Below are 26,358 nucleotides of genomic sequence, written 5' to 3'. Positions count from 1 at the left end.
TTCACCTTACTTGCCAAAGCAACCTCATTTCTTCTTTTAGCTTTTCTAATTTCTTTCTTAAGATTCTTCTTACATTCTTTATATTCCTCGAGCTCCTCATTTACTCCATGCTCCCTATATTTATCGTAGATCTCTGTCTTTTTCCAAACCAAGTTTCCAATATCCCTTGAAAACCATGGCTCTCTCAAACTTTTAACCTTTCCTTTCAACCTATCAGGAACATAAAGATTCTGTACCCTCAAAATTTTACCTTTAAATGACCTCTACTTCTCTATTACATCTTTCCCATGAAACAAATTATCCCAATCCACTCCTTCTAAATCCTTTCGCATCTCCTCAAAGTTAGCCTTTCTCCAATCAAAAATCTCAACCCTAAGTCCAGTCCTATCCTTCTCCATAATTATATTGAAACTAATGGTATTGTGATTACTGGACCCGAAGTGCTCCCCAACACATACCTGACCTATCTCATTCCTTAATAGGAGATCCAACACAACCCCTTCTCTAGTTGGTACCTCTATGTATTGCTGCAAAAAACTATCCTGCACACATTTTACAAACTCCAAACCATCCAGCCCTTTTACAGAATGGACTTCCCAGTCTATTTGTGGAAAATTTAAATCTCCCACAATCACAATGCAAGAAAAATGTAAGATTCTCTGCCTGTTGCTTCTTAAGAATCCAGAAAGGTGATTTAAATCAATCCAAGAATATAATTTATAAATATAATGATAAATAGAAAGAATCTAATCTGCTGATGTACAGTACTGTGCAAAAGCATTAAATGCGCGCGCACACACACACACACACACACACACACACACACACACACACACACACACACACACACATATATATATATATATATAGAGAGAGAGAGAGAGAGCTCAGGTGCCTAAGAATTTTGCATAGTACTGCACTTGCTGTATGTCTCTCGAGTGCTTCCCGCTCTAGCCCTCTCCTTTCCCCTTTTTCCAACTATGATTCCCCTCTCCCTGCCATGCTCAGTCCACAATAGAGGCCCATATCAGAATCAGGTTTATTATCACTCACATGTCATGAAATTTGTATTTTTTACAGCAGCAGTACAGTGCAATATATAAAATTACTACAGTACTGTGCAAAAGTCTTAGGCTCGCTACCTATATATATGTATATGTGCCTAAGACTTCTGCATAGCACTGTGTAAATATATGAACTTCTATAAATAGAAAGAACATAATCTATCATTTTCATTCTGAGATAGAACTAGTGCAAGTTACACCTATCTCATTACATCAATATCAGTTACTTGTGGCCAGCAATTGTAATTGTGGCTAATGGGGAAAAACTGGGATCAAAATTTGATTAAAATGTGTACATTTGTTAAAGTTGAATCTGAATAAAACTTGGGAAACCAACTTCTTATAGTTACAACAGTTTATTGCACACCCTCCTGCAGGAGTTTGACTCCCAGTTGTCAGAGGAAAGGTACGTAAGTACTGCCACCATCCGACAAGTGGGCCCGTTCCCTCAGGTTACAGCCGTATATTTATACATAGTAAGCCCCATACATTAGTGTTGCAAGATGTCATTTGAACTGGTACTCGCACCAAGTCTGTTGGTGAGAAACTTAGTTACAGATAAGAGAGTCCGCTAGATCAAGAGTTAATGACAGATGGATGTGTTGTCCAGTCCTTATCAGTTATTCCTTTTGCTTGGCCCTGACTTAATTACAGATGGATGTTCATTCCTGTCCTGATCGGTGAGTCCTCCTCCCCCTACTCAAGCGAGGGTACAATGTACAATGTTATCGAACTCTCACTGTCTCTCTGAAAACCAAGGGAGAACTAGTATAAGCCGGTTTTAGCTAACTGGTGAAGACAGAGTTTACTTCAGTTCAAAAATTCCTATTCAGTCCCAATTATTCTTTTAGCCAGAGGTTACACAGATTCAAAATGATTTTTTTATATTCTCAATTCCTCACATTCAATACATTTCATTTTGGAAAAGGAAGCAAATAATGCCTCACAACTCATATATGAAATGTGACTGTGAATATTCACTGATCGTCTGCCAAAACTGATTTCCAAATCTGAACTCCCCTGGTACAAGGAGCACTGTAAATGTACGTTTCACCCAGAATAAGGTTAGATCCTGGAATTAAGCATTCTGGGTGAAGTACCCATCCAAAGTTGAAAATATGCTCCTAAATCATAGAACAATAGAACACTACAGCACAGTACAGGCCCTTCAGCCCTCCATATTGTGCTGCCCCATATAATCCCCCCAAAAAAGTACTAAACCCACACTACCCCATAACCCTCCATTTTTCTTTCATCCATGTGCCTGTCCAAGAGGCTCTTAAATACCCCTAATGTTTTAGCCTCCACCACCATCCCTGGCAAGTCATTCCAGGCACTCACAACCCTCTGTGTAAGAAACTAACCTCTGATGTCTCCCCTAAACTTCCCTCCCTTAATTTTGTACATATGCTCTCTGGTGTTTGCTATTGGTGCCCTGGGAAACAGGTAGTGACTATCCACCCTATCTATGCCTCTCAAAATCTTGTAGACCTCTATCAAGTATCCTATCATTCTTCTACGCTCCAAAGAGAAAAGTCTCAGCTCTGCTAACCTTGCTTCATATGACTTGTTCTCCAATCCAGGCAACATCCTGGTAAATCTCCACTGCACCCTCTCCATAGCTTCCACATCCTTCCTATAATGAGGTGACCAGAACTGAACACAATACTCTAAGTGCGGTCTCACCAGAGATTCGTAGAGTTGCAACATGACCTCTCTACTCTTGAACTCAATCCCCCTGTTTATGAAGCCTAGCATCCCATAGGCCTTCTTAACTACCCTATGAACCTTTGCAGTGACCTTGAGGGATGTATGGATTTGAACCCCAAGGTCCCTTTGTTCATCCACACTCTTAAGTAACTGACCATTAATCCTGTACTCAGTCTTCTGGTTTGTCCTTCCAAAATGCATCACCTCACACTTGTCCAGATTGAACTCCATCTGCCATTTTTCTGCCCGACTTTGCAGCCTATCTATATCCTCTTGTAACCTTCCACCACCTATAGCTCCATCCACAACTCCTCCAATCTTCGTGTCATCCGCAAACTTACTCACCCACTCTTCCGCCTCTACATCCAGGTCATTTATAAAAATCACAAACAGCAGGGGTCCCAGGACAGATTCCTGCGGCACACCACTAGTCACCGACCTCCAGGCAGAATACTTTCCTTCCACAACTACCCTCTGCTTTCTTCCTTTAAGCCAATTTTCTATCCAAACAGCCAAGGTTCCACTTATCCCATGCCTCTTGACTTTCTGGATGAGTCTCTCATGAAGGACCTTGTTAAATGCTTTGCTAAAGTCCATGTAGACCACATCCACCGCCCTACCCTCATCAATTTTTTTTTGTTACCTCTTATCATCTGATGGTAAAGACAAACACAAGTGATTCTGTAGCTGCTAAACATCTGCAGCAACTCATACAAAATGCTGGAGGAACTCAGCTGGTCAGGCAGCATCAATGAAGAGGAATAAACAGTCGATGTTTCATGCTGAGACCCATCATCAGCTTTACAGCATCAGCTATCACCACAGGGTTCATTTCCCATTGCTGCCTGTAAGTATGTTCACCCCATGACCACGTGGATTTCCTCTGGTGCTCCAGCTTCCTCCCATATTCCACAGACATACACTTAGAGCTAGCAAGTCGTGGGCATGCTATGAAGGCGCCAGATGTATGGCAACATTTTCATGCTGCCCACAATTCTTGCTGATTTGATTTGATGCCAAAAATGACACATTTATCTGTACAGTATGTTACAATGTAAAATTATTTTTTTTAAATCTTTGAAATAAGAAGCTATTTTAAAATGACTTACATCTTTTATTATACGGATCCCATCAGGATTCTTCAGATTTACTGCTATACTCTGTGGAGAAAAGAAATGATATTAAACATAACAATTTAGATCAACCATGTAAAATAATCAGCTGCCAGTTTAAATGAGACAAATAACCCCTGCTCTTCTAACTTTACACTTATGATTGTGTGGTTAAGTACAGCTCCAATGCCATATTTAAGTTTGCTGATGATGCCACTTTTGTCAGCTGAATCAAAGGTGGTGTCAAATCAGCATAGAGGAGGGAGATTGAAAATCTGTTTGAATGATGTTGTATTAACAACCTCTCACGCAACGTCAGCAAAACCAAGGAGCTGATTATTGACTACAGGAGGAAGAAATCGGAGGTCCATGAGCCTGTTCTTGTTAGGGGATCGGAGGTGGAGAGGGTTGGGAACTTGAAGTTCCTTGGCATTATCATAACAGGGGCCAGCAAGTAGGTGCCATCATAAAGAAGACATGGCAGCACCTCTACTTGCTTAAAAGTTTGCACAGATTCAGCATTAAATCTAAAATTTTGACGAACTTCTATAGATGCATAATAGGAAGTATCCTGACTAATTGCATCACGGTCTGGTATGCAAACACAAATTCCCTTCCCTTCCATTGCACACGTCCACAAGGAGCGCTGACACAAGAAAGCCACACCCATCATCAAGGACCACTGATTCTAACGTTGTTCTCTATTTTTCATTGATTATATCATAGTTCTGTTCTGTGAATGGCTGCAAGAAAATTAACCTCAAGGTTAATGGATAATGAATTTACTTTGAACTTTGAAAAGTAGCTAAACATTGCTGGGGGGTGGGTACAAGAATTGCCAGTACAGCAGAATTGGTAAGATTCGCAAATTTCCCTCTCTGACCATTGGTGAACTAGGTGAGTATCAAACTACATATATGTCACCGTACACAACCCTGAGATTAATTTTCTATCAGGCATTCACAGTAAATATAAGAAAAGCAATAGCATCAATGAATCACTGCAACAAAAACCAGTGTGCAAAGACAACAGTGTAAATACAAATGGATAGAAAAGAAAAAGAAATAATAACATTGGTTGAATATCCCTTACCCGAAATGCTTGGGGCTGGAAGTGTTTCGGATTTCAGAATTTTGGATTCATCTTGTACAAAGCACGCAAACCATCACTGTTTTGGTCTGAAGTGCTATTGTTGAAAGCTTTCATGGTGACTGAAAATAAGCCAAATTCTTGTTTGCTTTATCAGAGTGTATTCTCTTAAATGTCCAAAGATCCTGAACAATTTTATTGCCTCATTTGAAAAACTTTAACACACACAGACACACTGGCTGCTGTTGGTAGCTTGGTGCTGGTCTAAAGCCATATTTCAGATCCTCCACACTATACTGCCTTCAATTCTTTTTCCTTTGTTCTGCTTCTGCATTTTTCACTATGGATTAACAACCATGGTCCACATTGGCTAACTTGAAACTTCTCTGCTTTATTTTAGATTTCCAGCTACAGCAGTATTTAATTTTTCAAAACAACACTGTTTCTCTCTATGAAAATACTGGCTAACTTGCTACTTCCAGTGTTCTGAAGTGCAGCCTCTGGATTCCATGAGAAACTGATTTTGTAATGCTGTCATCAGACACTGATTAATAATGAATTGTATTGTAGAATGTCTCTGAGCTACTGATAAGTCTTGACAATACAGCCAGCCCCCATGTTGGTGTGCACATCGGCCTCACTCAGTAGTTGACACAGTAATTACTGTGCTACCATGGGTTCACACTAGATGGCACTGCAACTCTTGCATCCTTTAAACAGGTTCAATTACCTCTTGCTGCTTGGGGCCAGAAGTGTTTCAAATTTCAGACATTTTTCCAATTTGTAAGATATAATGAGATAACTTGGGATTGCCATCATTTCCGACTCTGAATTTATGTGCCACCAGTAAGCAGTCTTTGTCGTAGACTTGTTCATTACACATATGTATTGGTGCAGCCTTTCAGAGTGTTAGATTTTCATCAGTGATGATCTTGGCAAACTCATCAATTAACTTCTCTGCTCCTTCATGATCAGCAGACTACAAATCTTTTAAAATTTCATATCATGCTTTTCCTTAAATTTCTTCAACGTGCTAAATATTCACAATCACTTTCGATTTTCAGTTTGTTGTGATAGATCTTTGCTTGTTTCATAATCATCATACCGTTAAACAGTATAAGTTCACACCAATGCTAATGAATCCACTCTTCAATACACATTCAAGATCTTCATTTTTCGCTTTATACAGTGTATATTATTTCTTAAACTTCTGGCTTAATTTCCTTCCATATCCAAAAAACAGAAGAGCTGATTGTGGATTGCAAGAGGAATGGAGACAGGCTCACCCCAATCAACATCAATGGGACTGCATTGAGGGTAAGTAGTTTCAAGTTCCTCGGTATACACATCACCGAAGATCTCATCTGCACTATACACACCAGCTGTGTTGCAAAATAAACACAACAGCATCTCTTCCACCTCAGACGACTGAAAAAGTTCGACATGAGCGCCCAAATCCTCAGGACCTTCTACAGAGGCACTATTGAGAGCATCCTGATTGGTTTGTAATACCGCCTGGTGCAAGGAACTGCATCAACCTCGATCATTGAGCACTGCAGAGAATGGTACAGACAGTCCAGAGCAGCTGTGGATGTGAACTTCCCTCCATTGAGGTCATTTATAGCAGCAGGCGCAGAAAAAGAAGGCCTAGGAGATCATCGGGGACACCAGTCACCCCAACCATAAACTGCTTCAGATGCTTCTGTCTGGCAAATGGTACTGCAGCATTAAAACCAGGACCAACAGGCTATGGCTTCTTTCTACAAACCATTAGACTTATAAATTCACATTGAAACAGAGTCATAACACAAAGAATTTTGCTCCCTCACGTTGTGGGATGGATGTAACATTTAAATAAGTTCAAAATACAAATTAAGATGACGCTACTAAAGACATGCAACAACTTACTGGTAATTTGGAAGTAAAGGAATTCAACTAAAACCATTATTAATAACATTGTGGATACTACAGAGAGAATGCAGAGGAGATTTACAAGGATGTTGCCTGGACTGGAAGGCGTAACTTATGTGAATAGGTTGAGTGAACTTGGCCTTTTCTTGTTGGAGCGATGGAGGATGAGAGATGACATGATAAAGGTGTATAAGATGGTGAGAGGCATTGATTGTGTGGATAGCCAGAGGCTTTTTCCCAGGGCTGAAATGGCTAACACGAGGGGGCATAGCTTTAAGATGCTTGGAAATAGGTACTGAGGGAATGTTAAGGGGTTTTTCACTCAGAGAGTGGTGGTGGAAGTGGATACAATAGATTATTTTAAGAGACTCTTAGATAGGTACATGGAGCTTAGAAAAAAAGAGCGCTATGGACTGGGGAAATTCTAGGCAGCTTCTAGAGTAGGTCACATGGTCGGCATAACATTGTGGGCCGAAGGGCCTGTATTGTGCTGTAAATATCTATGTTTCTATGTCCTATGTTTAAGTAAATTGTGGTAAGCTATCACTGCAAGCAATGAAGGGGTGAGCGAATGCAAAGCCAATTTGCGGGATGTGCCCTGCTGGTGACCTGCAAAATCGATGTGCTTGGAGTTGGAGCTGTGCTGGTTGGAGTGAACAGTTTGGAGGGGAGAAGACGGGGCAGAGGAGTTCCATCCAATTATCTTGGTGCATCTAAATGCCGAGCTGAATTGGAGAGGTCAAGAAAGGCTTCTTTGGTAGCAAAATCCAGGTCCAAAGCTCGATGGGCAATGTGTTCAACGCCCGGAAAGACTCACCCGGGTGAGGCCCGGGTCCTAATACGGGGTACAATCTGCTGTTGGGACAATCTAATTGCTGGCCCACACAGACTGGTAAGACAGGGTGTTGAGAGATGGATGAGGTTGAATCACTCTGAGCTGCTTTGCAGAGGTCAAGAACAGGTCCCTCGACTGCAAAATCTAGCCCCAATTGATTTGCCAGCAGTGGGGCCCGGGTCCTAGTGTGAGGTTCAGACAATTTAACAGCTGGCCCAGATAGTCTGGGGGATTCTCTCTCCACTACATTAAGGCTGTGAGACCACCCCCAGCTGCTGTGCTTCATGTTCACAAACCTTGCGACGATTTGCCCGCTACTATCATAAACTGAATATCGAGGTTTGGGCCAACTCCGGGGATTTGGATCTAAGGATTCAATTTGGTTCAGAATGCTGGTGTTGCTGCTTGCTTTCTCTTTCTCAGTGGGCACGGGGGGGGGGGGGGCGCTGGTCTTATTTTCCTTTAATTGGGTTCTTTCAGGTTTCTTGCTTTGCAGCTCCCTCTAAGAAAACAAATCTCAAGGTTGTATAGTTTATACAAGCGTTTGCACATACTTTGATAATAAATGCACTTTGAAACTTTGCTTTTCTATTTTTCATTAACTTCTGCCCATTCAATATGTATGCTCACTTCTCAGAACTATCTGTGGTTTGCACAGGCACTGTGCATTGCCTGGAAAACTTACCAGTGCCTTACAGAAAGTTCCATTTGTGAATTCATTTAGCGCTCAAAGAAATAAGGCTGTTGTTGGTTATTTCTGCCAATTTTGTTATGGACTACTGATCATGGTCAATCGCTTATTGTTTAAATTCCATCTCAAGCACTGTGGTCAATGAAAGGGAACGTTATAAGATCATCATAGCTCAGGTAAAACCTGCCGCACTGCCTGAACTTATATAAAGTGGTCAGTGATAGCTCAGTTGGGCTGTGGGCTACAGAAATATAGTCAAGGCTATTTGAAAGGGCAGATTCTGGACTTTACCCCCATTGAATGCCATATCCAATTCACAGGAATTGTGTCACCTCGCAATTAGAGTATGGGAATCGTACTAGCTAACCCTGTACTCCAGTAGTGACCAGCAGTAATAGGCCTAAAAATAACACAATTTCTTCAGTAAAGAATTCTCATGATATGCCAAATACAGAAGTGACACATTACTTTTCAACAACTATAATACGCCTCGAGTAAAGTCTAAGAGAACGGTGGGTTAGCAAGAGATGAGATAATTACGTGATCAATGTAATCAATGAGACACTGAGGATCAAATGCTTAAAATAAGTAATTCATTTCTTAAATTAAGCCTATAATCCCTCAGTTGAAATCCCTGCTACTGAGAGCACCACTATTGCCCCCTTTATCTTTATTGCCCCTTAGAAACTCCCACTGCCCCCAGTGGGACAATATCACCCACTTTGGAAACCATTGGTCTAGTCAATGGCTCACAAAGTTGCATTGAAGCATTAGATTAAACAATGCAGGGTCTTAGAGAAATTAATGTTACTATTGTACAATGTGGAGATTTTCATCAAATAATTCACCAGTAAATTCCAAGGGTAAAAAAACATATGAATTAAAACCTGTATCAAACCATCAAGAATCAATTTCCTTTGCCATATACATTTACATGTACAGTGGATCTGGCTGATTGGCCCATTGATTATTCAGGGGAGCAGCTTATTTGGAAGAACTCTTTTTTAAATAGCCTCAGTTGCATCTGTTTTGTGTTCAAAAAGGAGTGATTTTTGTCACTGATAATTAGCGAGAAATAAGCAGTAAGACAATTGCAAACTGTTTTACGCACTGTGGTTTCAAGCATTCAAGTTTGGAGATGTCAGGTACAGCCAGGAGTGAAAATGAAATGATTTCACTACTTCAACAAGTTAGTAACTACAAAGGATTTGAAAGTATCAACAATCAAATGTTACAATGCAAATGAAGGTTTGGACCTTTGAGTTTGCCTAGCACTTTTTCCTTTGTAATAACAATGGCACTCACGCCTGCTCCCTGACACTCACGGACCTCTGGCACATTGCTAGTGTCTTCCACAGTGAGGACAGATGCAAAGTAGCCATTAAGTTCATCTGCCATTTCTTTGTCCCCCATTACTTCCTCACCAGTATCATTTTCCAGTGGTCCAAAATCAACTCACAAATCCCTATTACTTTTTATATTACTGAAAAAACTTTTGGCGTCTTGCTTGATTGGCTAGTTTGCGCTCATTATTTCACCTTTTCCCTTCTTCCAGCTTTTTTAGTTGTCTTTTGTTGGATTTTAAAAGCTTCCCAATCATCCAACTTCCCACTTACTTTTGCTACCTTATATGTCCTCTCCTTGGCTTTTCTGCAGTCCTTAACTTCCCTTGTCAGCCACGGTTGCACTGCCATTTAAGAACAACTTCTTCTGTGGGACATATCTATTCTGCACCTTGTGAACTATTTCCAGAAACTTCAGCCATCTCTGCTCTGCCGTCAACCCGCCAGTATCCTCCTCCCTCAGTAATTCCCTTTACTCCAGTGTGATACTGATACATGTGACTTATGCGTCTCCCTCTCAAAATGCAGTATGAATTAAATCATAGTATGATCACTGCCTCCTAAAGGTTCCTTTACATTAAGCTCCTTAATAAAATCTAGGTTACTACACAACTACCAATCTAAGATAGCATTTCCCTGAGTAAGCTCAAGCACAAGCTGCTCTGAAAAGCCATCTTGTAAGCATTCAACAAATACCCTCTCTTGCAATCCAACATCAACCTGATTTTCCCAATCCTCTTGCATACTGAAGTCCCCCATTACAATTGTGACATCACCCTTATTACATGCCTTTTCCAGCACCCTTTGCAATCTCAACCCCACATCTTGGCTACTGTTTGGAGGCCTATATATGATTCCCATAATGGGTTTTTTTACCCTTGCAGTTTCTTAACTCCACCCACAAAGATTCAACATTCTTTCACCCTATGTCACCTCTTTCTAAAGATGTAATTCCATCTTACCAACAGAATCATTTTACTCAAAACTTTGGATCCACCAATACTATGCAATGACACACAATTATCAGTTCAACAATTACTAGCACTTCCAATTAAGATAACAATGATCGCTGGTAAAGCTGTTGGGGAGAATGATTCCAGTTCTCTTACACTTACTATAGCACTTGATCTACCTCTTTGATTCAAGTGACTTCAGATTCCTAATCACCCTTAATGAATATTAAACCTTTCTCATTTATTCAGATATGATAAATATTAACAAGGCATGAGGATAATCATTTATTTCTATTTAGAGATACAGCGTGGAGAAGGCCCTTCTGGCCCTTTGAGCTGTGCCATCCAGCCACCCTTACAACCCCGATTTAATCACAGGACAATTTACAATGACCAATTAACCTGCCTGATACGTCTTTGGACTGTGGGAGGAAACCAGAAAATCCAGAAAAAATCCATACACTGTAAGGGGAGGATGCACAAGCTCCTTACAGAGAACGCTGGGACTCAACACCCCAAGCTGTAATAGCATTGTGCTAACAACTATGAAACTGTGGAGCCCATAAAATTATTATAGAGGTCTTTTTCTCAAAACTCAAGCATTTTTCCCCATGGTCAACTATATGTTGGAGGTAAAAGCAAACGATATAGGTTTATACAGAATTCAGAAATAATATCGTACGTACTGAGACACTTCAACATTGAAATCAAGTAGGCACACACATTATGTAAAGGTATATACCCACTTATAATCTTCACATTTATTTTCACTATATATTTTTATTGATAGTGTTAGTTACAGAATTTCCCTCTGGTGCTTCTCACTCTCTCCCTTCTCACTTCCTCTTTTCCCAAATATGATTCCCCTCTCCCTGCCCCCTTCCCATTCTCAACCCACAATAAAGACACATATCAGAATCAGATTTATCATAAGACTTTAAGATATAGGCGCATTTGGTGAATCGAGTCTACTCAGCCATTCTATCATGGCTGAGCCAATTTTCCACTCAGCCTCAGTCTCCTGCCTTTTCCCAGTATCCCTTCATGCCCCAAACAATCAAGAATCTATCAATGTCTGCCTTAAATATACATAAAGACATGGCCTCCACAGATGCAGTAGATTCACCACTCTCTAGCTAAAGAAATTCCTCCTCATCTCCATTCTAAAAGGACGGTTTTGGACCCTCCCACCATAGGAAACATCCCCTCTATCAAGGCCTTTCACCATTAGACACATTTCAATGAAGTCACCCTCCATTGTTCATGCCATCACATGAACATTGATTTCTCTAACTTCCGTTAGTGCCCCTCCTCCCCTTCTTACCCCATCCCTGACATATTTAGTTGTTTGCCTGTTCTCCATCTCTCTCTGGTGCTTCCCCCCTCCCCTTTTCTTTCTCCCGAGGCCTCCTGTCCCATGATCCTTTCCCTTCCCCAGCTCTGTATCACTTTCGCCAATCACCTTTCCAGCTCTTAGCTTCATCCCACCCCCTCTGGTCTTCTCCTATCATTTCACATTTCCCCTCCCCCCACTACTTTCAAATCTCTTACTATCTTTCCTTTCAGTTAGTCCTGATGAAGGGTCTTGGCCCGAAACGTCGACAGTACTTCTCCTTATAGATGCTGCCTGGCCTGTTGTGTTCCACCAGCATTTTGTGTGTGTTGTTTGAATTTCCAGCATTTGCAGATTTCCTCGTGACTACTTTATCCATGCTAGAAGCTTTTCTGCAATACCATGGGCTCATAGTTTATTAAGCAGCCTCATGTGTGGCACTTTGTCAAAGGCCTTCTGAAAAGCCAAATACACAATATCAACCAATTCTCCTTTGTTTATCTGCTTGTTACTTCTTCAAAGAATTCCAACAGATCTGTCAGGCAAGATTTTTCCTTGAGGAAACCATGCTGACTATGACATGTTATTATATGCCTCCAAGTACCCTGAGACCTCATCCTTAATCGACTCCAACATCTTCCCAACCACTGAGGTCAGACTAACTGGCCTATAATTTCCTTTCTTCTGCTTCTCTCCCTTCTTGAAGAGTAAAGTGTAGAAAACCTACAGCACAATACAGGCCCTTTGGCCCACAAAGTTGTGCTGAACATGTCCCTACCTTAGAAATTACTAGGCTTACCCATAGCCCTCTATTTTTCTAAGCTCCATGTACCCATCCAAAAGTCTCTTAAAAGACCCTATCATATCCGCCTCCACCACCATTGCCGACAGCCCATTCCATGCACTCACCACTCTCTGAGTAAAATACTTACCCCTGACATCTCCTCTGTACCTACTCCCCAGCACCTTAAACCTGTGTCCTCTTCTGGCAATGATTTCTGCCCTAGGAAAAAGCCTCTGACTATCCATACGATCAATGCCTCTCATCATTTTATACATCTCTATCAGGCCACCTCTCATCCTCTCTCTGTGGAGGAAGATTTGCAATTTTCAAGTTTTCCGGAACCATTCCAGAATCTAGTGATTCTTTAAAGATCATGACTAATGCCTCCACAATCTCTTCAGTGACCTCTTTCAGGATTCTGGGGTGTACACCATCTGGTCCAGGTGATTTACCTACCTTCAGATCTTTTAGTTTCCCAAGAAACTTCTCTTTAAGTATGGTAACTTAACGCACTTCATGCCCCCAACACCTGGAACTTCCAACATACTGCTAGTGTCTTCCACAGTGAAGACTAATGGAAAATACTTATTCTGTTCATCTGCTATTTCGTTGTTCCCCATTTCTACCTCTCCAGCACTGTACTCTAGCAGTCCAATATCCACCCTTGCCTCTCTTTTACACTTATTGAAATCTGAAGAAACTTTTGGTATCCTCTTTAATATTATTGGCTAGCTTACTTTCATATTCCATCTTTACCTTCTAATGACTTTTAATTGCCTTCAGTTGCTTTTTAAAATCTTCCCAAACCTCTAACTTCCCACTAACCTTTGCTTTATTATATGGCCTCTCTTTTACTTTTATGTTGGCTTTGACTTCTCGTTAGCCATGGTTGTATCATCTTTACTTCTTCCTCTTTGGGATGTATATATTCTGTACCTTCTGAATTGCTTCCACAAATTCCGGCCATTGCTGCTGTGGTGTCATCTCTGCCAGTGTTCTTTTCCAATCAATTCTGGCCACCTCCTCTCTCATGCCTCTGTAATTCCCTTTACCCCACTTTATCCACTTTGGGAGTAAGAACAGGAAGGCAGATTATTATCTGAACGGTGTAGAGTTGGGTAAGGGAGAAATACAAAGAGATCTCGGAGTCCTTGTTCATCAGTCACTGAAGGTGAATGAGCAAGTGCAGCAGGCAGTGAAGAAGGCTAATGGAATGTTGGCCTTTATTACAAAGGGAATTGAGTACAAGAGCAAGGGAATTGAGTACAAGAGCAAGGAAATCCTCTTGCATTTGTACAGAGTCCTGGTGAGACCACACCTGGAGTATTGTGTACAGTTTTGGTCTCCAGGGTTAAGGAAGGACATCCTGGCTGTAGAGGAAGTGCAGCGTAGATTCACGAGGTTAATTCCTGGGATGTCTGGACTGTCTTACGCAGAGAGGTTCGAGAGACTGGGCTTGTACACGCTGGAATTAAGGAGATTGAGAGGGGATCTGATTGAAACATATAAGATTATTAAGGGATTGGACAAGATAGAGGCAGGAATTATGTTCCAGATGCTGGGAGAGTCCAGTACCAGACGGCATGGTTTGAGAATAAGGGGTAGGTCATTTAGGACAGAGTTAAGGAAAAACTTCTTCTCCCAGAGAGTTGTGGGGGTCTGGAATGCACTGCCTCGGAAGGTAGTGGAGGCCAATTCTCTGGATGCTTTCAAGAAGGAGCTAGATAGGTATCTTATGGATAGGGGAATCAAGGGATATGGGGACAAGGCAGGAACCAGGTATTGATAGGAATTGATCAGCCATGATCTCAAAATGGTGGTGCAGGCTCGAAGGGCCGAATGGTCTACTTCTGCACCTATTGTCTATTGTAATACTGATAATTGGAGCTTAGCTTCTCTTTCTCAAATTTCAGGGTGAATTCAATCATATTATGATCACTTGCCCCAGGGTCCTTTTACCTTAAGCCCTCTAATCAATTCTGGTTCATTGCACAACACCCAACCAGAATAGCTGAGCTTCTAGTGGGCTCAACCACAAGCTGCTCTAAAAAGCCATTTTGTGTGCACTCCAGAAATTCCCCCTTCTGGAATCCAGCATCAACCCGATTTTCCCAATCTACCTGCATATTGAAGACCTCCATGACCAGTGTAACACTGCCCTTTGGGCATTCATTTTCTATTTCCCATTGCAATTTGCAGGCTACATCCTTACTACTGTTTGGGGATCTGTATACAATTCCCATCAGGATCGTTTTTACCTTTGCAGTTTCTTAGCTCTATCCACAATGATTCAACCCCTTCCAACCCTATGTCACCTCCTCCTAATGATCTGATTTCATTCTTTACCAACAGAGCAATGCAGCCCCCTCTGCCTTCCTGCCTTGGACATTAAACTCCCAGCTCTAATCTATCAGCCATGATTCAGTGATACCTACAACATCATACCTGAGCAATCTGTAACTGTGCTGCAAGCTCATCTACCTTATTCTGTATACTGTGTGCATTCAGATACACCTTCAGTCCTGTATTCACCCCTTTCAATTTTATAACCATATAACAATTACAGCACGGAAACAGGCCATCTTGGCCCTTCTAGTCCGTGCCCAACGCTTACTCTCACCTAGTCCCACCGATCTGCACTCAGCCCATAACCCTCCATTCCTTTCCTGTCCATATACCTATCCAATTTTACTTTAAATGACAATGATTTTGGTGCACCATGCTCATCCTTTTGATTCCTAACTTTGTCTGAGGTCTCACCACAGCCTCTCCATTAACTGTTCTAGCACTATAGTTCCCATCCCCCTACAACTCTAGTTTAAACTCCACCATGCAGCATTAGCAAATCTTCCCACTAGGATATTAGTCCCCCTCTAGTTCACGTGCAACCACCCCTTCTGTACAGGTCCCACCTTCCCTGGAAGAGAGCCCAACAATCCAAAAATCTTATGCCCTTCCTCCTACACCAACTCCTTAGCCGCATATTAAACTGTATAATCTTCCTAGTTCCAGCCTCATTAGCACATCATGAAATTAATTTTTTTGCAGCATCAGTACCATGCAATACATAAAATTACTACAGTACTTTGCAAAAGTCTTGGGCTTCCAGGCTATATATTTGTGCCTAAGTCTTTTGCACAATACTGTATGTCATCAGATTTGTTGTTTTGCAGCAGCAGTACAGTACAATACATAAAATTTATTACCAAGTGTAAGACTTACCCAACAGGCTGGTATAGGTCTAGGGGAAAAGGAGATCCAGCCCTTCACCAACCCCACCTCCCGTACACGCAGGTGCTGTGAGAATCAAGTTTATGCCGCGCGTACACACACAATATCAAACTCACACCAAATACCGTTATGGAATACACTTTAAAGATTTTACTAAAACTAAAAGAGTACTACGCAATACAATATATATGAAGGAAAAGAAAATAAAGTAAAAGGCACCAACTTATCAAAGTTCAGTCAGTTTAGTGCACATCGTTGGAGCTCAACCATCGAACCATTCGACCCCTCATCGCTTGCCTCCGACCTCCACGTCCTCGCACCTGGGACCACCCCGGTGGTCAACCGAGCAGTGCAGCGCATGTCCACCTTCCTCGGCATCTTCTTCCCGCCTCCCCTGAAAAGACCACGAAACCCCCAAGCTCCCAGCCTCACAAGACAAAATAACATTCCCCATTGGTTAAAAAATGAATACAATCCCCATATCAGCAAGTCCAAAGCTAAACAACTGCGAGAGAAAACACTTATCAAACATAAAAGCATTCCTACTCTAGCAAACCAAAGAAGCCATTTTGATTAACATACACAGTACATTGTACACAAGTTATACTAATAAATTAATAAACAATGCAAAAGAGGAATAGTGAGGTAGTGTTTATGGACCGTTCAGAAATCTGATGGCAGAGGGGAAGAAGCTGTTGCTAAAATGTTGAGTGTATCTGAGGAGAAAGCAGAAGAGTTAACGTTTCAGGTCTGAGACCCCTTGCTCGTCCTGAAGGTTGCAGGTTGCAATCTGAGGATTTCAGCTCTTCCTACCCTTTTTGATGGTCATGTATAATGATTGTTTGATGGCTCTGGGCTTGTACTCACTGGAGTTTAGAATGGGGTGGGGGGGTTAACTGCATTGAAACCTATAAATATTGAAAGGCCTGAACAGAATTAACTTACAGCAAATGATCTCAGTACTGGGGTGGGGGGGGAAGGGTCTTGGACTAGAGGGCACAGCCTCAGAATCAAAGGATGTTGCTTTAGAACACAGGTGAAGAAGAATTTCTTTAGCCAGAGGGTGGTGAACCCGTGGCATTCATTGCTACAAAAGGCGGTGGTGACCAAGATATTGAGTAATTTAAAGTGGAAGTTGATAGGTTCTTGAGTAGAAAAGGCATCAAAGGTTATGTAAAGGCATCAAAGGTAGGAGAATGGGGTTGTGAGGAAAAATGAATAGCTGTGATCAAATAGCTGAGCAGACTTGATGGGCGAAATGACCTAGTTCTGCTCCTACATCTTATCGAGAAAATAATCCAAATTCATCAAAGCTCACATTATCCTCTAATCCAGGCAACGTCCTGGAGAAATTCCTCTGCTCCTTATCCAATACATCTTTCCTGTAATGCAGCAAACAGTACAGCACACAAGACGAATGTGACCCAGAGAAAGTTTTATATTGATATTGGTTTATTATTGTCACATGTACCAAGACACAGTAAATAGCTTGTCCGGCATGCTTTTCATACAGATCAAATCATTACACAGTGCATTGAGGTAGAATAAGATACCAAAATCGGACAACTTAGGTAAATGATAAAGTGCAAGATCATACAAATTAGATTATAAGGCTAAGAGTCCGTCTTATCGTACAAGAGGTCTGTTCAAGAGTCTGATAACAGCGGAGTAGTAGCTCTTCTTGAGCCCAGTGGCACATGCTTTCAGGCTTTTGGTTCTTCTGGTTGATGGACAAGAGAAGAAGAGAGAATATCTGGGTGGGGTAGGATCTCTGATTATGCAGTCTGTTTTACTGAGGCAGCAAGTTTAGACCAAGTCCATAGCTCTGTGGCTGGTTCTCGTGATGCGTTGAGCTGTATCTCACCTCTCCAGCTTCTTGCAGTCACGTGCAGAGCAGTTGCCATACCAAGCTATTATGTCCATGATTTCTAAGACGCATTGATAAAAATTGGTGTCAACAGGGACAAGAAAATTTGCAAAAGCTGGAAATCCAAAGCAACACACACAAAATGCTGGAGGAACTCAGCAAGGCCAGGCAGCATCTATGGAAAAGAGTAAATAATCAACTTTTCAAGCAGAGACCCTTCATCAGGACTGAGTAAGGGTTTCTGCCTGTAACACCAACTATTTACTATACTCTTTTCCATAGATACAGCCTGGTCTGCTGAGTTCCTCAGGGACATGTGGAATTTCTTTCGTCTCCTGAGGATGTCGAGGTGATGGTGAGCTTTCTTGGCTGTGACATCAATGTAGTTGGACCAAGACAGGATACTGGTGATGTTCACTCCCAGGAGCTTGAAGCTCTCAATCTCAAATTACAAGGATGTAAACAGGAGCATGTGTACCGCCCCCCTTCCTGAAGTCAATGAACAGATCTTTTGTTTGATTTACAATTCTCATATTAAATGTCCCGACTGAAAAAGGTGTTTTGTGCAATTCCTTGGCCTCACATGGAGTATTGTGTTCATTGCTGTCATTCATATTTTAAAAAGAATGTGCAGGGATTGGAGAGAGATCTGGAAAAGATTTTTTGGAATGAGTTCCGTCATGAGGGGGCTACAGTTACAAGGATAGATCAGAGAGTTTGGCTCTATTCCTTTTGGAGAAGGCTGGGGGGAAAATATGATCAAAGTATATACAATGATGCGGAACTTGGACAAAATGAATAGAGGGAGGATATTCCCTTTAGTGGTGAGGTCAAAGCTAAAAACCACTGGTACAAAATAAAGGAGAAGTGAATTAACAGTGACATTATAAAAAGCTTTTTTTGGAGCACATGTTTGAAACAGAAATGTACTGCCTGCAGATATCCTTATGGCTTTGAAGTAAAAATTAGAAAATATACTGTATGTTGAAAATCTTTTGGCAAAATAAAACATGCAGTTGGTGGAAGATGGTTGTCACTCTCTCACTACAACCCCCTCTGTGGTCTCTGCTGCTCTACAGCTCCCTGACTATGTATCACCCAGACTCGCTATCATAGCCAGATCTCCTTACTGGGAACTTTATTCCTGATATTCCATCTGGGTAGCCTCCAATCTGACAGCATGATGTGATTTCTCTAACTTCCAGTAATTTCTTCTCCTCTCCCTTCTCTTTATCCTTTCCTCATTCTGGCTCCCCTCGCACCCCTTCTCTTCTCCTCTGGTGCCCCTCCTTCCCTTTCTTCCATGGTTTAATGTCCTCTCCTATTAGACTCCTTCCTCAGCCCTTTAAATCTTCCACCTCCCAGTCTCATCCTCACCACATTCCCCCTCACATGCTTTCACCTGCCAACTTGTACAACTAGTTCTTAGCTTCACCTTCTTATTCTGCTTTCTGCTCCCTTCCTTTCCAGTCCTGATGAAGGGTCTCAGCCTGAAACAGCGAATATTTATTCCCCTCCATAGATTCTGTTCCTCCAGCATTTTGTGTGCATTGCTCTGCATTTTCAGTATCTACATAATCTGTCACATAATCTACAGTTCAAACTACGGTTCTCCATGATGGTGGGTTTTCGCACCGGCCATGCTGCATGTGCTGCTGTCAGAAGGCAGCCCACTTGTTCATGTTCTCCCTCCCTGCTCCCCACCAAGTCAGGGAGCTTGGAAAAGAGACATGGAAGTTTATAACATCAGAACACCAAGTGTTGGTCTCCCACTCTCATTGTTGCAGGGGCCATCCCTCTCTCCCTCGCTGCTAAGAGAGAGAGGCCGTCTGAGATACAAAGTGCTGGATTATGGACTGAAGTTTTTAATGGACTCTAGACAAGATCTCTTTGAGGGATTTTGCTATTGCTTGCATGCTGGGGGGTGGGGGGGGATCAGTGCTTCTGCTGGTGCAAGTGGGGGGAGTGGGGAGGGTCGATGTTTCTGCTGTTGCTTTGCATGGGAGGGGGAAGGGGCTTTGGGATTCTGATATTTCTATCATTCATTCGTTGGGTTTTTGTTTTGTGGATGTCTGCAAAGAGTAAGAATTTCAGGTTGTATTTTGTATATATTCTCTGATATTAAATTGAACTATTTGAACCTCACAGCTTTCACATTCCATTGCCACTGTAAATAAGATCATAAGGTATAGGCGCAGAATTGGGCTACTCAGTCCATCAAATCTGCCCGGCCATTCTACTATGACTGATTTATTATACCCTTCAACTGCATTCTTCTGCCTTCTTCCTATAACTTTCGATGTCCTTAATAATAAAGAACCTATCAACCTTCACTTTAAATATACCCAATGCCTTGGGCTCTACAACTGTCTATGGCAATGAATAACCACCTCTCTGGCTAAAGAAATTCCTCCTCATCTCTGTTCTGATGGGGACATCTGTGTATTCTGAGGCTGTGCACTTCGGTCCAAAACTCCCCCACAAATAACTACACAGATACCAGCTTGTGGGCTTTTCACACCTGTATTGTAAATCTAAGTTGAACAGATGAAGGATACAAGAAACATTAAACTTTTTACATTTCAAATGTTTCAACCTCACCTTCTTATTTCGATTTACACTAAGGAAGTAGATACTCTCTGTTCCCACAAATGGTGGTCCCCAGGCTCTAGTTTCATCACCAGCACCTGTTAACATGGGAAAGATTTGACAATATGATCACGTCTTACTTTTTTATTACTTACTTTTACTACATTAAAGATGAGTTTTTTTATTTTTTTACCTTTCTCTCCTTTAATTTTCTCACTTCCTAATTTCTAACTTTAGTTTCTTTTACCATTATCATTTTTTATTTCTATTATCACAAATCTGATATTACTTGTTTAATTTTTATATAACTCTTTATTCATGATCGTTACCAAATGTTGTTTTTTGTTACATGTTACACCCTCACCAACATACCACAGCAAATTCACAACGCATATAAACGTACAGCACTGTGCAAGTCTGAGGCACATGCAAAAACAGTTCTGTAAAGTGCAGATGCTTTCAAAAGTAGTAAAGTTACTAAAATTACTACAAAGAGTAAACAGTAAAATAAACTAAGAACAAAGAATAATACAGCACAGTACAGGTCATTTGGCCCACAATGTTGTGCCACTCCATAAACCCTGCCCCCCATATAACCCTCCACCTTAAATTCCTCCATATACCTGTCTAGTAGTCTCTTAAATTTCACCAGTGTATCTGCCTCCACCACTGACTCAGGCAGTGCATTCCACGCACCAACCACTATCTGAGTAAAAAAACCTTCCTCTAATATCCCCCTTGAACTTCCCTCCCCTTACCTTAAAGCTATGCCCTCTTGTATTAAGCAGTGGTGCCCTGGGGAAGAGGCACTGGCTGTCCACTCTGTCTATTCCTCTTAATATCTTGTACACCTCTATCATGTCTCCTCTCATCCTCCTCTCCAGAGTAAAGCCCTAGATCCCTTAATCCCTGATCATAATGTATACTCTCTAAACCAGGAAGCATCCTGGTAAATCTCCTCTGTACCCTTTCCAATGCTTCCACATCCTTCCTATAATGAGGCGACCAGAACTGGACACAGTACTCCAAGTGTGGCCCAACCAGTTTTATAGAGCTGCACCATTATCCCGCGACTCTTAAACTCTATCCCTCGACTTATGAAAGTTGACACTCCATAAGCTTTCTTAACTACCCTATCTACCTGTGAGGCAACTTTCAGGGATCTGTGGACATGTACCCCCAGGTCCCTTTGCTCCTCCACACTACCAAGTATCCTGCCATTTACTTTGTACTCTGCCTTGGAGTTTGTCCTTCCAAAGTGTACCACCTCACACTTCTCCGGGTTGAACTCCATCTGCCACTTCTCAGCCCACTTCTGCATCCTATCAATGTCTCTCTGCAATCTTCGACAATCCTCAACACCATCCACAACACCACCAACCTTTGTGTCATCTGCAAACTTGCCAACCCACCCTTCTACCCCTACATCCAGGTCATTAATAAAAATCACGAAAAGTAGAGGTCCCAGAACCGATCCTTGTGGAACACCACTAGTCACAACCCTCCAATCCGAATGTACTCCCTCCACCACGACCCTCTGCCTTCTGCAGGCAAGCTAATTCTGAATCCACCTGGCCAAACTTCCCTGGATCCCATGCCTTCTGACTTTCTGAATAAGCCTACCATGTGGCACCTTGTCAAGTGCCTTACTAAAATCCATGTAAATCACATCCACTGCACTACCCTCATCTATTTTCCTGGTCACCTCCTCAAAGAACTCTACAGGCTTGTTAGACATGATCTGCCCTTCACAAAGCCATGCTGACTGTCACAGATCAGACCATGATTCTCTAAATGCTCATAGATTTTATCTCTAAGAATCTTTTCCAACAACTTTCCCATCACAGACGTAAGGCTCACTGGTCTATAATTACCTGATACTACCTTTGTTGAACAAGAGGACAACATTCACCTCCCTCCAATCCTCCGGTGCCATTCCCATGGACAACGAGGACATAAAGATCCCAGCAAGAGGCTCAGTAATCTCTTCCCTCGCCTTGTGGAACAGCCTGGGGAACATTCCATCAGGCCCCGGGGACTTATCCGTCCTAATGTATTTTAACAACTCCAAAACCTCTTCTCCTTTAATATCAACATGCTCCAGAACATCAACCTCAATATTTGGTGTGATCAAATAAAACTTATACGAAGTGGGACAAAAAGTGTGTTGGCTGGGTGGGTCTTGTCTTGTCCTTGATTATCCTGGCAGCACTGCTCCGACAGCGTGTGGTGTAAAGTGAGTCCAAGGATAGAAGATTGGTTTGTGTGATGTGCTGGGCTATGTTCACGATCTTCTGCATCAATTAGTACGCTGTTGTGCAGTTTTATAAGAAATTCAGCTGGTAAGCTGGCCCAAGCACTTTGAAGAACTTGCCACAGTTCTTCTGCAGACTTCGGCTGTCTCGCTTGTCTCTCCAGACAATCTTAGAAGCCTCGATGATGTTGAGATCGGAGCTCTGTTGGGGCCATACCATCTGAAACCATTTTTAAAATCTAGGGTATCTAAGACTTTTGCCAAGTACTGTATATGATGAATACAGTTTATTCTTGATCCCTTTGTTGTTTTACTACCCTTTTTCAAGTCTCTGTAGGGAAGATGGTGCTTGAGGAAGAGAAGATGAACTTGGGAAACTCCACCAGAGCGACCTGGGTTCAATTCTGCTGCAGAAAAAGCCTGGGGTATGTTGGGAAGCATTCAGACTGAACCAGCAAATAACCAGTGTGCCATGCTGGAGTTCACTAGAATTGGGGAAATATTCAAGGAAGGATTAACCTTGTAAAAAAAATCTGTCAGTGAAAACAATGGCAAGAGAAACAGTTAATCGAATAAGGGGGTGACACAGTAGTGTAGCTACTTAAATGCTTTTACATCTTGCTTTTACAGTACCAGTGACCTAGGTTCAATTACGCCGCAATCTGTAAGGAGTTTGTATGTTCTCTCTGTGACTGCATGGGTTTTGTCTGGGTACTCTGGTTTCTTTCCACAATCCAAAGATATTCGGGTTAGTTGGTTAATTGGTCATATGAGTGCAATTGGACCTCATGGGCTTGTTGGGCCAGAAGGGACAGTTACTGTGCTGTATCACTAAATAAAATAAAAACACTTTTTAAGCTGTGTTAATAAATCTACAAAAGATAATCTCTCATAATAAAAAGTAACAATTCCTTCCTATCAAACTGCACATTAGCAGCATCTAAGATCAATCAAACACGGTAGTGCAGCGGTTAGCATAACGCTATTACAGTGCCAGTGACTCAGGTTCAATTCCTGCCACTGTCTGTAATTTATTTCCCTGACTGCATGGGTTTCCTCGGGGTGCCCAGGTTTTCTCCCATATTCCAAAAACGAACAGGTTAGTACATTAATTGGCTACAGGGTGTAATTGGGTGCTGTGGACTCTATGGGTTGAAGTACTTAAAGTACTGTAAGATCACTTTGCTGTTTACTATTCTTCACTAGTTCAGGATCATCCTGAAAGGTAAGAATTTATCTAAAATCCAGACTTCTTTTGCAACTGCCTTCCTAAAGCCCTTCCCCAATTTTGAATATCCTTACTTCAAACGGGTTACGAGAAGTACAGGGTGGCACAGTGACACAGCTAACAAAGTGGCAGAGCTCAATTCTGTCCTTGGGTCTACTGAAGGTGGAGTTTGGATGTTCTCCAGTCAACTGGATACATGTCCTTCGGGTGCTTCAGTTTCCATCAGACCAAAAGACATTTGTGCAGAATTAGGCCATTCAGCCCATCGAGTCTGTTCCACCATTCCATTCAGAAAGATACAATATCCTTGTCAACCCCATTTTCCTGCCTTTGATGGCCTGACTAATCAAGAATCTATTAACCTTTGCTTTAAATATGACATGGCTGGCCTCCACAACCATCTGTGGCAATAAATTGCACAGCTTCACCACCCTCTGGATAAAGAAATTCCTCCTCATCTCTGTTCTAAACAGGGGGGAAGGAGCAGGAGGAGGAGGAAGAAGGGAAGGTGAGGGAGAATATGAGAAACTACAAAAAAAATACATAGAGGGAAAAGGAGAGTGTGCCGTAGTTACCCAGAAGGTCACCTAGGAACAGTCTGTGACTGTCGCCTTGATTAAATGTATTGCTTGGTTTATACTCCACATAAATTACCTAATCCACCTCCTCTGCTTTTAAGTAGGATTTCTATACTTGACTAATCTCCTGTAGGACACAAATAAGTCCCAGGATTTTAAACAAGCTCATCCTTGAAAAAAGTACAAACCTAAAAATGGTAAGTCTTACATACTGACCACAAACTTCCCTTCCAGACCATTAGCTGGTTCTTTCTTCTTGAATATTTTCCCATTTTTGGAACAAAAAGCCCTTAATGTCCTACATCCTTATGATTGCTACCCCAGTGTCCCTGTTCTCTCCTTGCTGCCACATCAGAAACACTCAGTAACAATTTTATTAGGCACAGGAGTGGAATGTAATGTGGTCTTCTCCTACGGTAGTCCATTCACGCCAAGATTCAACATGTTGTGCATTCAGACATGCTCTTTAACACATTGCTGTTGTGAGGCAACACACAGAAAATGCTGGAGGAACTCAGCAGGTCAGGCAGCAACCATGGAAATGAACAAACAGTCGATGTTTCAGGCTGGGATCCTTCATCAAGACTGGAAAGGAAGGGGGGAAATACCAGAATAAAAAGGTGGGGAGACGGGAAGCAGATTAAGCTTGAAGGTGGAAAGGTTGGGAAAGAAAGGGCTGTAGAAAAAGACCATAAGACATAGGAGCAGAATTAGGGAATTCAGTCCATTATGTCTGCTCTTCCATTCCATCATGGCTGATTTATTTTCCCTCTTAACACCATTCTCCTGCCTTCTCTCCATAACCTTTGAAATCCTAGCAGGTCAAGAACCCATCAACCTCTGTTTTAAACATACCCAATGACTTGGTTTCCACAGCCGTCTGCAGCAACGAATTTCATATATTCACCACCCTATGGCTAAAGAGATAACACCACCCATATTCTCCTGAACTGCAGTGAGCATAGGCCCAGAGCCAACAAATGTTCTTCAGACATTAACCCTTTCATTCCCAGAGTCATTTCCATGAACCTTCTCTAGACCCTCACAAATGCCAACACATCCTTCCTCCAAGGGGCCACAATGCTCCAAATGCAGTCTGATCAATGCCTTATAAAGCCTCAGTATTACTTCCTTGCTTTTATATTCATGATCCAAAGACCTAGGTCATTAATATCCTATACAGTAGAGAAAGGTAAGCTGTAGCCACTGTTGGATGGGGCTGTCAGGCTATAAGGAAGGAATGACACAGCAGATGAGATGGGTAGAACAAGGTACCTTTAACATTGTGGCAACGTTTCTGTGGCTGCAATTATTTCAATAGAGGACACAGATTACTGTTTGACATCACAGGACAAAGGTTGGACTCCCAGAATCAATACAGATCCCACTCAGTAACAAATAAAGGAAATTTTTAACTTTAGTTTATGTGGTAATCATTGCTAATTATCAATTATTGTTTTTTTTTTCCCTAATTTCTAACTGAATGCAGATTTCTGTTACCATGAGGGGATCCATACTCTGGTCTCTGGACTGTTAGTCTCCACCTCAGGATTGCTGGTTAGAGAGGCACTTGGATGATGGAAGAATTGAGGGCTATTGTAGAAGCAAAGAGTTAGATTGATCTTACAGTAGGTTAAAGGGTCAGCACAACATTGTGGGTCAAAGTGCCTGTACTGTACTATTCTATGTTCTACGTGGAGTGGTAATTAAACACATGGCCTCTTAAATAAGAAGAAAAATTAGAATATAGAAGAATATAGAATACAATTCTGTATAAAAATCAAAA

General features: G+C 41.8%; 1 protein-coding gene and 1 long non-coding RNA gene across 7 annotated transcripts in view; one reads left to right on the top strand and one right to left on the bottom strand.

The window, feature by feature from the left end:
- Positions 1-26,358, bottom strand: part of sugct (succinyl-CoA:glutarate-CoA transferase) — a 528,034-nt gene that overhangs the window by 455,382 nt on the left and 46,294 nt on the right. For 5 of the 6 annotated variants that reach the window (XM_073032218.1, XM_073032487.1, XM_073032549.1 and 2 more), the window contains exons 4-5: positions 20,525-20,610; positions 3,884-3,934 (exon numbers count right to left, since the gene is read on the bottom strand). In XM_073032218.1, the coding sequence (XP_072888319.1) occupies positions 3,884-3,934; positions 20,525-20,610 (137 nt within the window). Of the gene's footprint in view, positions 1-3,883; positions 3,935-4,430; positions 5,973-20,524; positions 20,611-26,358 lie in introns of those variants that run through there. The other variant, XM_073032399.1, reaches the window with a different exon arrangement.
- On the top strand, positions 4,724-18,480 carry LOC140718670 (uncharacterized). The gene is made up of 3 exons (XR_012096763.1): positions 4,724-4,783; positions 6,219-6,292; positions 18,206-18,480. It is a non-coding gene; the product is annotated as an uncharacterized lncRNA (long non-coding RNA).

This window comes from Hemitrygon akajei, chromosome 1, assembly GCF_048418815.1.
Source record: "Hemitrygon akajei chromosome 1, sHemAka1.3, whole genome shotgun sequence".
In the NCBI taxonomy this organism is placed as follows: Eukaryota; Metazoa; Chordata; class Chondrichthyes; order Myliobatiformes; family Dasyatidae; genus Hemitrygon; species Hemitrygon akajei.
Note: the sequence above shows the minus strand (reverse complement) of the source record. Positions and strands in the feature narration are given on the sequence as shown.